General features: G+C 43.3%; 2 protein-coding genes across 2 annotated transcripts in view; one reads left to right on the forward strand and one right to left on the reverse strand.

Moving 5' to 3' along the window:
- Window positions 1–218: 218 nt before the first annotated feature.
- On the forward strand, window positions 219–3,121 carry LOC131877180 (heparan sulfate 2-O-sulfotransferase 1-like). The gene is made up of 3 exons (XM_059222787.1): window positions 219–548; window positions 1,474–2,031; window positions 2,509–3,121. Exons 1-3 carry the CDS (start codon window positions 294–296, stop codon window positions 2,974–2,976), a joined length of 1,281 nt encoding a protein of 426 aa, XP_059078770.1. The 5' UTR covers window positions 219–293; the 3' UTR covers window positions 2,977–3,121.
- Window positions 2,987–12,734, reverse strand: part of LOC131877153 (neuronal acetylcholine receptor subunit beta-4-like) — a 32,330-nt gene continuing 22,582 nt past the window's right edge. Inside the window, exons 3-9 of the mRNA XM_059222757.1 lie at window positions 11,675–11,858; window positions 7,550–7,766; window positions 7,237–7,371; window positions 6,904–7,151; window positions 6,542–6,638; window positions 5,593–5,979; window positions 2,987–4,189 (exon numbers count right to left, since the gene is read on the reverse strand). Coding sequence (XP_059078740.1) covers window positions 3,843–4,189; window positions 5,593–5,979; window positions 6,542–6,638; window positions 6,904–7,151; window positions 7,237–7,371; window positions 7,550–7,766; window positions 11,675–11,858 — 1,615 coding nt within the window. The 3' untranslated portion in view covers window positions 2,987–3,842. The remainder of the gene's footprint in view (window positions 4,190–5,592; window positions 5,980–6,541; window positions 6,639–6,903; window positions 7,152–7,236; window positions 7,372–7,549; window positions 7,767–11,674; window positions 11,859–12,734) is intronic.

Raw genomic sequence — 12,734 nt, forward strand, 5'->3', positions numbered from 1 at the left:
TTTTTTTCGATCTTCGATATCCTTGGCAAATTGTTCGCTTCTCGTTAAGTACCAAAATAGAAGAAAAAAAACAGTTGATAAACAAATGTGTGAGGAAATGTATAGGTATTCGGGAGCATAGCCGGAATATGTCAAATTTAGTTCTCCATTTTCTCTGATATATGCCAGGAATCGATTTTTCTTTCCGCCTAATATGTCACTTCAATCAAGCCATAGACCCTTAGAATAGCTCACTGTTTCATTTGCTACATGGGCGGGTTTTCGCTCGATTAAAAGTAACAGTGTATCGGATCATGCCTCGAAATAAGCACGACTGTCAATACTTAACGCTCTTTAGCCTGACTTGCCTGGTTTGTTGGTTACATTTCATCTTCTGGAACCAATCATCTTCACCATTGGGCCAAAGGCTCAGGAACCAATTGAAAGAAATCCGTCAAAACCGAACAAATGTGGGAGGAGTAACTACGATCCATCGCCATTGTCAACACATGAAAGACACTTTTTCTCCCGAGTGGACCACAAGATCCATTGACGAAACCACCAAAATGGTAGGATGGTACTCCGTTTCCTGGTTGGCCTAATGTAAGAAAACGTAACTGGAGGATGAAGGATATGCTTGGAAATGAAGAGTTGTAAACTGCTAGAAACATGATCTGCATACTTAATCATATCAAACCTCCTTTAGAGACCAGATTCGAAAGCCTAATTTGGCAAACTAAAGGGATAGCTCAAGTCTGTGTTGGGAAACTCATGATATCTGAAATTAACTTAATTCAGTTTAGTACCATTGAAGTTCAAATACTTCTAATTGTCTTGTGACTCCTAAACTTTGACTGATATTTGGTAAGCTAACCAATTTGTGTTAACTTATGTTAAGGAATAATCTTCAATGCCAATCAATAATCTGGCCAGGTCTGTCTTGAAACGTGCTAGATGACCAACGCTTAATTATGTATTCCTTACGTCTATTTGAGAATAAACTGGCGCTTATCCAATAGCATCTTTCAAGTGAGATTTAGTCAAATCTAATGCAGAGAGACCTTTAACAGGTATCCTCGTGTAATGTTAGCCAAATTAAGAAGAGGCATACTCTAATTTGTCCGAAATATTTTCACATCTCTGGAGCTCTTTGGCCTTGGAGGCCCAAGACGTTGTCGTAAGTGAAAGTCTGGATGCTTTGGAGACTACATACTTTGAGTGAATTACCCGAGAACGCAATTACTCTTTCATTTTATGACTTGCCGGAGAATTATTCCAACTAATGATGGAAAATACTTTGTTTGGTAGGAAAGTACTTCAGGTTTTTTGTTGGGAAAACTAAATCCATTAAGATTCCAGCTATGTGAACCAAGCGGATGTCGAGAACTTTCCCAAACTACTCTTACATTCAGCAATCCATAATGGACCAACCAGGATTTTTCAAACTTTGATTGTTCCATTTCATGAGGATCATATTTGCTTGATTATTTGCAGCTTTTTTATCAAAGAATTGCCCTAGATCGCGACGATCCCAATCAGACTTTTTGGACTTTAGGCGAAATTCTGGAGATCCAACGATCAGTCTCAAATGATGGGAAACCTCTGACCAAACTCCGTCCCAAAGAGTACCCATCATTACGTCCAGACGCAATGACTCAGATGTGTTTCAGCCCAACGAACCGATCTATTCCCAGACAACGGCTCATCTACAATCGTGTTCCCAAATGTGCTTCGTCCACCATGCAAAGTGTCATAACTTTCTTGGGTCTGCGAAATAATTTCGATTACCGTGCTTCTAACATCTTCTGGAAACGCCTTCAATCTACAAGTGAGGAACGTCATTGGATCCGAGCCGTCAATCAGGAAATCCAGGGTCTCCAAAGACCTTTAGTGACTGATAGACACTTTTACTTTGTGGACTTGGAGCAATATGGATCCGAGCGAGTCAATTGGATCAACATTGTTCGAGATCCCATTGAGCGATTGATCTCGGAGTTTTATTACCTCCGACATCCCAAACGATGGATGAACCAAAGCCGACGTCCTTCCCAAGTGCGTTGAGATAGGGTAAAAACATACAATTGAACAAAGCCGATCTTGATCGTCGCCGAGACATTGCAACTAATGGACTTGACTGGACATTAAACTGCACTTTTTGTATCTAAATTAACGTCATTACTGTGGGGGAAAAAAAACTAAAGTTGTGGCCATGGAGCATTGTCGGTTTGGTCTGAGGCAATCAAATTTATATGAAAGAGTTACTTGGCTGCATGTAATTAGCTACGGTAGAGGCCGATAAGGCCATTTAGAAGCAATTTTAATCTAAAATTCCCATTGAATGGACTTGAAATGACTCATTGGCAACCACTTTCTTCAATAAGGCGACATATATCGTAGATAGAAATTCGCTCATGTTCTCCTGTTGCTCCCAGTTCATCCATTAGTTCTATTTATAGTAAAACCTAGTTGTGTCCGTGTTGACGTTGTGTGCATGCATTTTCAACACTCTACATACAAATTGTGTTTCAGACTTGGTTCAATCTCACATTTAACGAGTGTCTTCAAAATGGCCTGCCCGAATGCATGTTCCATCTTGATGGAAATTATTTGAGAGAACTCCAGTTGACGTACTTTTGTGGATCTGCCTTAGAATGTAGTCAAGTCGGAAACCTCCGTGCCCTTCAGCAAGCCAAATCCAATTTGGAACGTCATTATTCTGTGGTAGGCATCATGTCAGACCTTGAAACCAGTCTCAGGGTTATGGAGGCCTACTTACCTGCGTTTTTTACCGGTGCTGAGCACTTATTTCGAAGAATGAGGTCACCCAATGGGGAGGAATTTCGCCGGAATCCGGGCATCAAGCCGGTAACACCCCTGGATTCAAGGTTGCACGAAAGTTTAAAATCAAATTTGTCGACGGAGTATCAATTTTACGAGTTTGCTTTGAAACGATTGATCGATCAAGATCGGCACATTCGAAAATCGGAAAATGAATAACAGATGAAAATTCTTGCTCGGAAAATATGTCTATTTCTCACTCATAATTGCATTGGAGGAACTATAGATTTGATTATTATCTTCAATACTCATTGTGGAATGACATGCAATCAAATAGATTAACACCTCTAGCTCTAAGGGTCTTAATATGAAACAAAGAGATTTCGGATCCCCCAAATTATGTAGTGCATCTTTGACAATACTCGGCTACAAAAGGAAAAATACGATTCTCAATTGGAAATCAAATGGAAATTGTTGAATGGCCTGAGTTGACTTGTAAGGTTCTTGAGTGTGCAAAGGAAAGCAATGCCGATGTTGCTGCTGAACTAAACGATTTTTCTGCCGCTCTGTTTAGCTAGCTACCTGACAGTCTCGGAAAAATGAAGTTTTCATTGCCATGCAATCCCAGGCTATCGTCCATTCTCCAAATCAAACATTAAATGAGAGATGTTTACTTTAAGGAGTACATGATCGACAAATAAGTGGCTTTCCCCTTGTCAGAATTGCTGTTGTTCGCGTTAGTTCACGTAGCTAGTCAGTCAGAATGTTCGTTTGGTGGGTAGTGTTGAAGCCTTGAAGTTGAAGCGGTTCCCAAATCAAAGGGGGGAAACAGCTGAACGGATGTGAAAATCACCACTTCTTCCTTCTAGCGTGACCACCGTAAAAATCTCCGAAAAGAAGTGCAAAATACTCTCTCGCCTCGGCTTTGCTGTCACTCATGCTATCAAGCTTGACCATGTCTTTTTGCACTTCTGACAATGCCGCAAATCTTAATGTACGTCTGCTATTCTGTCTGGTCGACCCAGTTACGATAGTTTTGAGACCGCAAAAAAAAACCCAGCGAGCTCTCCAGTTTTTGGCGCCAACTACTCTTCACTGTTCTCGACGGAGTCGGGGGTTGAGGTGGCATTGAGATCCATCGCTTTGGAGGCCGAGAATTGGACCTCTTCGTGCTCAGGGGCTCTGCCCTTTTCCTGGACACTTGGACGGAACAAATGCGGACTCGAGGTCAGGATTACCACGGAGCAAATGCTCACGGCCAGGAAAAAGATCAGCAAGAGGATGCGATCCAGCACCAGAGACACCTGTTTCCACTCGATAGCAAACTTATCTCGAGCATCAGACTCGGCGTTTCGCACTTCATTTCGGTCAATTGTGGCCGAGATTTTATCCAAGACTTTCTCCATCAACGGATTACAGATGGTTTCTTCCACTAAAAACAAGAGAAGAAAAAAAATCATTATGGTGGTAACATTTGTTGAACTTTTTCAAAGGACAAGTTTTGATTTTGAGATGTCCTTGGAATACGCAACAAGACTGTTAGATGAGTCTTGCGCATCAAATTTCGACCTCTACCTGGGCTAAATGCGTTCATAGTTTGCTTTGCACTGGCCCTTAGGCCTTAACACGTTAGGATATGTTAAGTCGACAACACATACTAGGTTTGGTCATTGGCAAAAACTAAAAAAATCAGGAACGCCAGTACGGGGCTCTTTGTGTAGGAAAAGTATCGGGATGTTGGAAACGATCAGTGCCAGTTCCTCCATAACATCCATGCATTGCATGAGGACCGGAGTAAAGACCAGTGGAAGGCAGTCTTTTGAAAAGAGTACTCGCACAACGATGAGCGTCGTATAAAATGGACGAAGAGGTCAAACGGATCCTGAAAAAGGCCACGAGGTCACAGTGCAGCACAATGGGGAACAAGAGGCTGGAGGCCAATTTGATGTAATGGTATTGTTGGCTGCCCAATGGAATCACTTGTAACTACTGTCCCGTTCCTCGGCAATGGAGATGTTCAATGGGACTCGTACGGACATAGGAAGCTTAGACCGACCATTTTTTCTTCTTTTTGAAGAGGAGAGGCTCGACAATGAACGAAAAAATGGGGAATGAGCAGGGAACAGCGGGTTACTCCTTCACGCACAGAAGGTCTCCATCAAGTGAGCGTATGCAGTATGTTAAGATCTTTCTCCTATGCTCAATATATGTGATGAGATTCGCTTAAATGGATCTGAAGGCACAGACATTGGGCAAATCCAAAAGTCAGATTTCCATGAATGGTTGGGGTAAGAATGAAAAGAAAAGATGGAAATCTTCAAATCACCGCCGTAGACGCTTTTTTTGCCTCGCCTTAAGTGGAATTGCGGATCATGGATAACAATGTCTTTCTTTTGTCTCTGTCTCGCGTCGAAGCAAAACAAGATCATCTTCCTCAGAGACCCACTGATCCTCAATCTTAGACCAAACGGAAGATGAAGGAGAAAAAGCTTGAGACAGAGAAGCCCCTTTTTTCTATTTTGTGGCAAATGACAATCAATCTATTTTAAGGCGACAGTAAAAGAGAGGCTACTACGTAGATGCGAGCGAGCTCCCTCTCCCTTCTGCCCCTCTTCTCTCGCTTATTCTCCCTTCTAGTGACACGAGCGGATAAACCGTCGAAGCCCACGATCACGGAAAGATATACTTTCAAAAGTTTATCAAGTGCACTTAAGGGGCCCCACGCTGACATTTAAGAGAGACCAACACAACACTCCCCCGTCCTCCAAGTGGCCTCAAAGAGCATCGTGATGTGCAATGGTCTCGATGAAATCGAGAAAATCATCTCATAGTTACCGCTCGTGACGCGTCTCATCCGACAAAGAGGTGGATTGCGTCCTCCTCCATTGTTGGTCGTGGTGGTGGTGGAGGACGAGGCTGCTGCCGCCGCGTTCGTAATCAACCGCAAAGTGCCCTCCAGGGAGCCTCCAGTGTATAAATGAGAAGGTGGCGATAATAGAGCGGTCTCCTCCTCCAAAGTGGGTTGCCGTGAGGGGCCTTGGGGCCGGAGAAGAAGGCGGATATTGGCATTATCATTTCCGTTCATGCTGTGACGACCGACGTCTTCAGTCTCCAGCCTGAGCTCGTTGTGGTCAAGCGAGGAGCTGTCATTCGAGGGCGAGTCCACTGGGCCAGAGGGAGACACGATCCCATTTTCATTCGCACTCGGGTGTAATATTCGATCTGTACGGAGAATGACATGCTCGCACATTAGCCGGTCGTCGCCAGGAACAAACCAACGAAACCAAAAGTGATGCGGTTCAGATAAATAGGGTTGACATTTACAGCTAATGCATTTGTGCCTTGTTGTGTTCAGCCTCTCAGAATGTAAAGAAAGCAGATGAAATGGAAGCTTTTACCGTCTCGACCAATTTCTCACTTCGCGCGTCCAGCTAAACGTGTTATTCTTTTGCACATGGAAGAATTGCATTGGGCATATTTCCAAACCAAACCACCATTATCAGGCGCCACTTAAGAAAGAATTGGGCGATTAAAGTACTCAGCAATAATGTAGAGCCATGATTATTGCATTAATATTAGTTTTCTGGCCAAATCCCGAAAAAAATGTCAATTTGTAATTTTCATAATCAAAACCTTCACGCATTGGTTTTGGTGGATCCCTCGTGCCTATATGTCAATTCCCTCTAAGGACTTCTAGAGTGCGAATACGTCATGTGCACATCCAGCAACCAGAGAGGTAGCTGGTGAGTGATTAGAAAACTGGGCGAGCAAACAGAATGATTACCTTGGTTCAAGTTGACTTGAGGAGGTTTTTGAAACTGTTCGTGCGTTGGATAAGGCAGAACCGTGGAGAGGCCAAACGAGGCTTGACTGTACCCATTCTGGAATGACGAAAGCAACATCCATTCAGTTTTGTAATTTGCCATCACAGACGCCTTTCAAAGCATTGTCTTTATTTGATATAAAGCGGACAAACATCCAGAATCCCTGTTTTAGGTCTCCCACAGTCATCTGGCCAGCACGCCCTTTGCTTTGCTCCCTTGGGCCCCTGTGTTGTTGTAGTACAGATCTTGACAAGTCGCGATGCATATCTAATCTGGGCTCGCTACCACTCAGTCAGAGTCAAGTGCTCCCCCCCATACTCACCATTCTGGCATATTTCTCATTGGCTCGCAGCTCGCTGGCCTTGGCCTTGGTGGCCTGCAACGACAGGCTCTTCTTGATGGACGTGTCAAAATGAAGAAATACAAACTTGGAGAGGAAACCCAGCACCACGCTCTTGATCACGGCCGGGACTTCGTTGCCACGAACCCCGCGGTGATGAATGTTCAACGTCACAACGGCCATGGCACTGGCAAATGACACCAGACATATCGACACGCCGTAGTAGAGACCTAAACAAATAAGAAGAGCCAAACCATTACAGATTCCTCCTCCTTCAACGAAGACAATAATCATGCATCAAATCGCATCACTCACTTATCAAGGGCGTGTTTTCGGTGGGCGGGAGACTCTCTCTGATCGTCATCAGGAACACCGTCATGGACAAGAGGGCACTTATGCCTAAAGTGACTTTCTCGCCCGATTCCGAGGGGACATAAAACACGAGCAAAGCTGAAAACAAATTTGGGCGAATCTCATTAAGAGACTCGAGAAAAATAGGGCTCGAAAATAGGGTTCATTTCCGCCGTTCAAAGAACTTCATTAAGACCAGCCCATACTTGGTCCTTAAAGAGTAGAAGAAGAAGAGAAGAAAAAAAAGATTATGCATGCCTATTACATACATTCTCACCGATGCCATTGATTAAGACACATGGAAGAATAAGATTAAACACATAGAACATGGGTCGTCGCCTCAATCGGATTGAATAGGTGATGTCGTAATAGGGCTCCTTGCAGCAGGTGTAATACTTCTCGTGTCGATAGGGCACAAACTCTTCCATTTCGAACTCTCCGTTTTTCTGGTAATTGCTCGTATCTCCGGTCACGTTAATGATGGTCATGTTGAGCTGCAAGTACATCAAGGAGAGAGTGACGTGACTAGGGGCGTTGCCACGTTTCCTTTTTTTCCCCCTTTTTATATTGTTGCGAGATTATCAACGGACTGCAGGAACACGATGAAGAATACGATATTAAGAAAATGACTTGAGTCTAAATGCAGCGATCGAATACAAGTATTGTTTCTTCATATATCAATTTTGACCAAGAGCTCCAAGTAAATGGACTTATTTTGGGGAAACATCGATCAAAGCCCATGTCACTAGTTGTCTAGTAGTCCGTAGATTATTAAAACGAGGGGAATGAGGCCCAGTGATTGTGATGCCACTGATATTGGCGGGCAAAAACTGAGACTGAACTGCGGAGGGAAGACCATCATTTTTGGTCAGTGCCGATTTTCCCCACTGATTCCCCGAGACAGTTGCAATGAAGGCTTAATAACAATCTAAATAGAGAGAGGAGAAGAAAAGTGCATTCCGATAAGATGGGGAAAAACACTTGGAAAAGTTTTGACTCGTCGTGCAGCTGAGAAATCCAATTTCGAACACGCCAACTACTACTGCCACTACTTCTCCTTCGTCGTGGTCGTGGTCGTCTCCTTCTTTTTTCCATTTCAACTCTTCCTGCTCTCTTTCGCCTTTTTGTTTCAATCAATAACGAACCAATTCCAAACACAGATAATCGAGGGCCTTCAAGGTTGTTTTTGCAGCATTTTCTTTGGGGTTCCGTTTCAGCTTGATTAGAACCTCATGGAGTGGCCAAGATCAAGGTCGGTCGTTCCATCGACTTCATTGAAGGAAGTCAATGCCTCCTTCTCAACATCAAGGTTAATGATGACGGTCTATCCAATGATCACATAAAGTGCCGACCCAGGCTTTTGGAATAGAATTCAAGCGTTGCACAGATATATGTAACCCAAGGGTTCCGTTCGATTGTAAACATTCAATGATTTTATTGGAAGCATTGCGATTAAAAAAAATTGCTTTGAGGATCCATCCCTAGTGGGATAACTAATTTCAAGCATATTTCGGTCAACTCCATATATTTTTGATTTATTTATTTTCCAAAGGTCAATGGACCACTTTCCTTCAGATATAATTTACTCAGGGAGTTGATCGCTCTTTTAGGACTTAAAAAAAGTAAGCGAAAATGATTGTCATTTAACGAGTAAACAAGTAGAATGAGAATGCTTATTTGTTTCTATTTTCCATTTTGAATTTCGGGAGGCCACTTATCCATCTGGCTGACCTGACAGCTCTCAAGTGCTGGGGAAAGCCGTCGTCAGACATTGGGAGAATTGCCAATACCACTAACCAGCATTAGTTCACTGTCCTTCGAATGGGTTGTCGAGCTCATAGAGCCATTGGAAGCCTTTAGAATTCAGAACAGTGGAATGCATGAGTACCCATGTGGTATATAAAGGCCGTCTGGATGACTTTATCCTGTAAGTACGAGTCGACCCAAGCATTTCAAGGGGAAACGAGAAGCTCCACTTCCAGGAACTGTCGGGTCCCCTCTCTCCTCTTCCTGCAGTACTTTCAAGTTTGGATGTACTTCAGCCAATTCAACAGAGTTAGGGGAAGAAATCTAGCCCTTGGAATGCACCATTAAACCTCAATGAGCGCCAAAGTAAATAGAGTATGTAGAGTAAAAACGAAAGGGCGGTACTCTCGGGCCAGCCCTCTAAAAATAAATGATCCCAATAGGAAATGTTGGAAATAGCTTCGTGGTCTCTGTAGGGGCGCTAGTTCCGGGTTGGTTTTCCCACAATTCGTTGTGTCTTCTGGTTTTGACTCAACAGACAATTAGAATTGAAAGATTGGCCACGTAAGCTGTTGAGTTCCTGCCTGCCTCTCTTTAAAGTCTCCCTTTGAAAGGATTTTCTTCTCCTATTGTTGAAAGCAACGTTTTGCACCTTGGTCAATGGAACTTGATCCAATTTTGTTCCTCGTAATGTAAAACATCTTGCTCATGGAGAGAAACTTGCGGGCCTCCCAACCCAAACCTCCTAAAGTGGGTGGTTGAAAATGGGGGCAAAACTGACTCTAAATCAAGTTTGAGGTTCATATTTCTTCCCTAAGTAAAAGAGTTATGTCAGCTCAACGACTCGGCGACGGATTGAAGAGCTTCTTGATTTTTATTCCACTTGAACTCAAGAGAATGGTCCGTCGGTCCATTGGTCGATAGGTTGGTTGGTTGGTCGGTGGGTTGCTATGCGATTCGCTTCTGAAGCCACTCCACCGTTCAGTGATCCCGGCGATTGGGCATTTCCAGCAGGTCGACTTGGCCGGGATTTAGATATGTGCCAAAACGACAGACACAAGCGTTGAAGCAAATATTGAACCTCGATCGGGCCGGAATAAGATAAAGTGCCTTGCCAAACGCGATATTTTGCAAACGGATTCACGACGTCGCTCGAGCCCTATTTTTGGCTCAACCAACGACCAGGGCTGCCTTGTTTCAAGCACTTGCAAGGAGGAAGTGGCCGTTCCCGTTCTTTTTTTATGATCCCTGATAAATGCTGAGTTCGGTTTGGGTCGATAAATTCCTTAAACCTTTGCCCATATTCCAGACTCTTCCTGCCACGTTCTATGCATGCCTCTAGTTGTCGACACAGTTACTGAAATCGAGCGGTTAGGAGGCTAACACGCAGTTCTTCACATAATTGGGGCGCGTTTGGTCCTTGCGGTTGCTGTCGAAGACGTTAGTTCAACTGGCAATGCAATGAAGGACACTCTCGGGCTAGAGATCCAAAGCAAGGCCTGTTAGCAACCTTTTATGGTTTGGGTTGGTGAGATATAACGTGTTTTACCACTCGAGGAATCAAGATTACGGTAATTTATGAAAAAGCCACTGGCACCGCATTATTTCCATGCGGAAGGAAGTCGAACGAAGCGCTTCCATTTCATACCTCATAGACCACCGGTTGCCAAAAGAAAGGTCATTGCTCTTTTGTTTCCAGGGACTGGGGCAATTGCCGTCTGCGTGAGATTTTGATTCTTGAGGTAGATTTCGTTTGAAGTGCGACATCCATTACGGAGCTTGAACCCTTTCCAAACAGCTGACAGTTACTTCTCAGCAATGGGGATTTGGCACCAAAACTGCCTCGTTCCATTCGCGAAGACGTCGTTCTGATCAGATTAGAAGACAGTAATGTTTCTGGGACGCCAGAAGAGAAGTACCAATGATCGAAGTTTTTCATTGCGAATTCGGATCTTCATGGGCCGTCAGTAGGTCGCTCAGACACAATCCTGTCAATCTCAGTACCAACAAGTCCAGACATTACTTGAGACATGACACAATGGGCGATTGGATGGATGCACTTTTTTGTTACCTCGTTTCAACCTCGTTCACTCTTCTGAGTTTTCAGCTCTTTTGAGCCACTTTTATGTCCTTGGGGTTGAGATTTACTTTTGAGCCCGGACGGAGGAGGAGGGGGGCCCGTGTGAATGGATTTCATGGTAACCAAGTTGGGCCAGTTATTTTTTGGATCCCTGCCTTCCCTGTTGGCAAGGATTTGTCACTGTTTATGACGTGAATATTTATCAATCTTGTTCCCAAGCCTTCAAGGGATCAGTGTTTTTAAAAAAGGGATCCAATCTGCTTTTCCAATGAAAACTTGATGCGGCTTTCCGTCGGGATTTTTCTATCCTCAGAAATTTAGCCACGCTTGAACAAATCCTCCGGTTTCTGCTTGCAAACCTCAGTCAATACTTGGAAGTCATCATATCTGTCTTTCAAGTCGGATCTGTCAGGGCCAAATCGACCTGAAAATGGCGACTCATGCCATTTTTTGTTCCTAATTTTACCACATCTCGAAAGAGCTTCTCAGGCACTTTTAAACTAGTAGGTCTCAATTTTAGATTAGGGTCCTTGCAATTTCAGATTAGGTCCATGAAATGGAAATGGAGAGGCTTACCGATGTTCCATCATAGGTCCATGATGACCACTTCATATTGCACGTTTGAACATCAAATGGGAAGTATTCCACCGAAATATCACAAGACGACTTAAATATTCCATGGGAGAGCCACACCACCTCACCCGTGTAGCTCACAATGACATTGGTATTGATTATGGCCATATTGTAGTTGGAATCCGCACTATAAATGTAAAACAAACAATCGTTAACTTGTTATTCTATATCACCTTTTGCTGGCTGATGGAAAAAGTGGCTCAAAATTCCATTTTTATTCAACGAGTGCATTAGCTGATAAACCAATAGGTAAAGGCAAGCGTTCTGAGATATCCTAGAGTGAAAATTGAACATGAACCTGCATCGAAGTTACGTCCCAGAGATTTTGTATTGCAAAATCAAAGAAACATTTTAAGCCTCTGAAATTTCCCACTTTGCCTTCATCCGGTGGTGCGTCTTTAAAAATGAACTTAACATCTCAAATTTGATAAATATAGTATGCCTTCGAGGGACACGAATATGTAAACGAGTACGTATTGTTAACTGTAATAGGTTTGATCAAGTTTTATGTTTAAGCTCCTAACATCAAACGGTCAAAAGGTTTATCAAAGGCTTATTTTGTTTGAGATTCAAGTTTACACTTTCTTTTTGCAGACAACATGCATTTGCTCGTTAGAAATGGTCTTCTATATAGATTGCCTACATGTCTAACTCTTTTGGTCCAAGTTTGAGCTTTAAGGGAATGGAAAAAAATCTTTAGATATCCCCATGTCCAGAAATTAGGTCATATTGCCCTTTCTTGGCTGACACCAGGGTTTTTCCAAAAAAGGGTGGTAATGCCAAGAATGTATCAAGTCCGTAGAACTGAAAGGCTCGCATCTTTTGAACCACATCGGTCAAGAATGGTTGTAAGGGGAGCTTTTAAAAGCACGACACTTGATGCAGTCAAATATTTGGCTTTCAAGGAGAAGTTCGAAAGTGCCCTCTCAAATTTCAGCCTTCAATTCAATTGAGTTCTCTCTAGGCTCCATAGGTCAAAACTGGACCCCAAACGGGATCAGAT

Source organism: Tigriopus californicus, chromosome 1, assembly GCF_007210705.1.
Source record: "Tigriopus californicus strain San Diego chromosome 1, Tcal_SD_v2.1, whole genome shotgun sequence".
NCBI lineage: Eukaryota > Metazoa > Arthropoda > Copepoda > Harpacticoida > Harpacticidae > Tigriopus > Tigriopus californicus.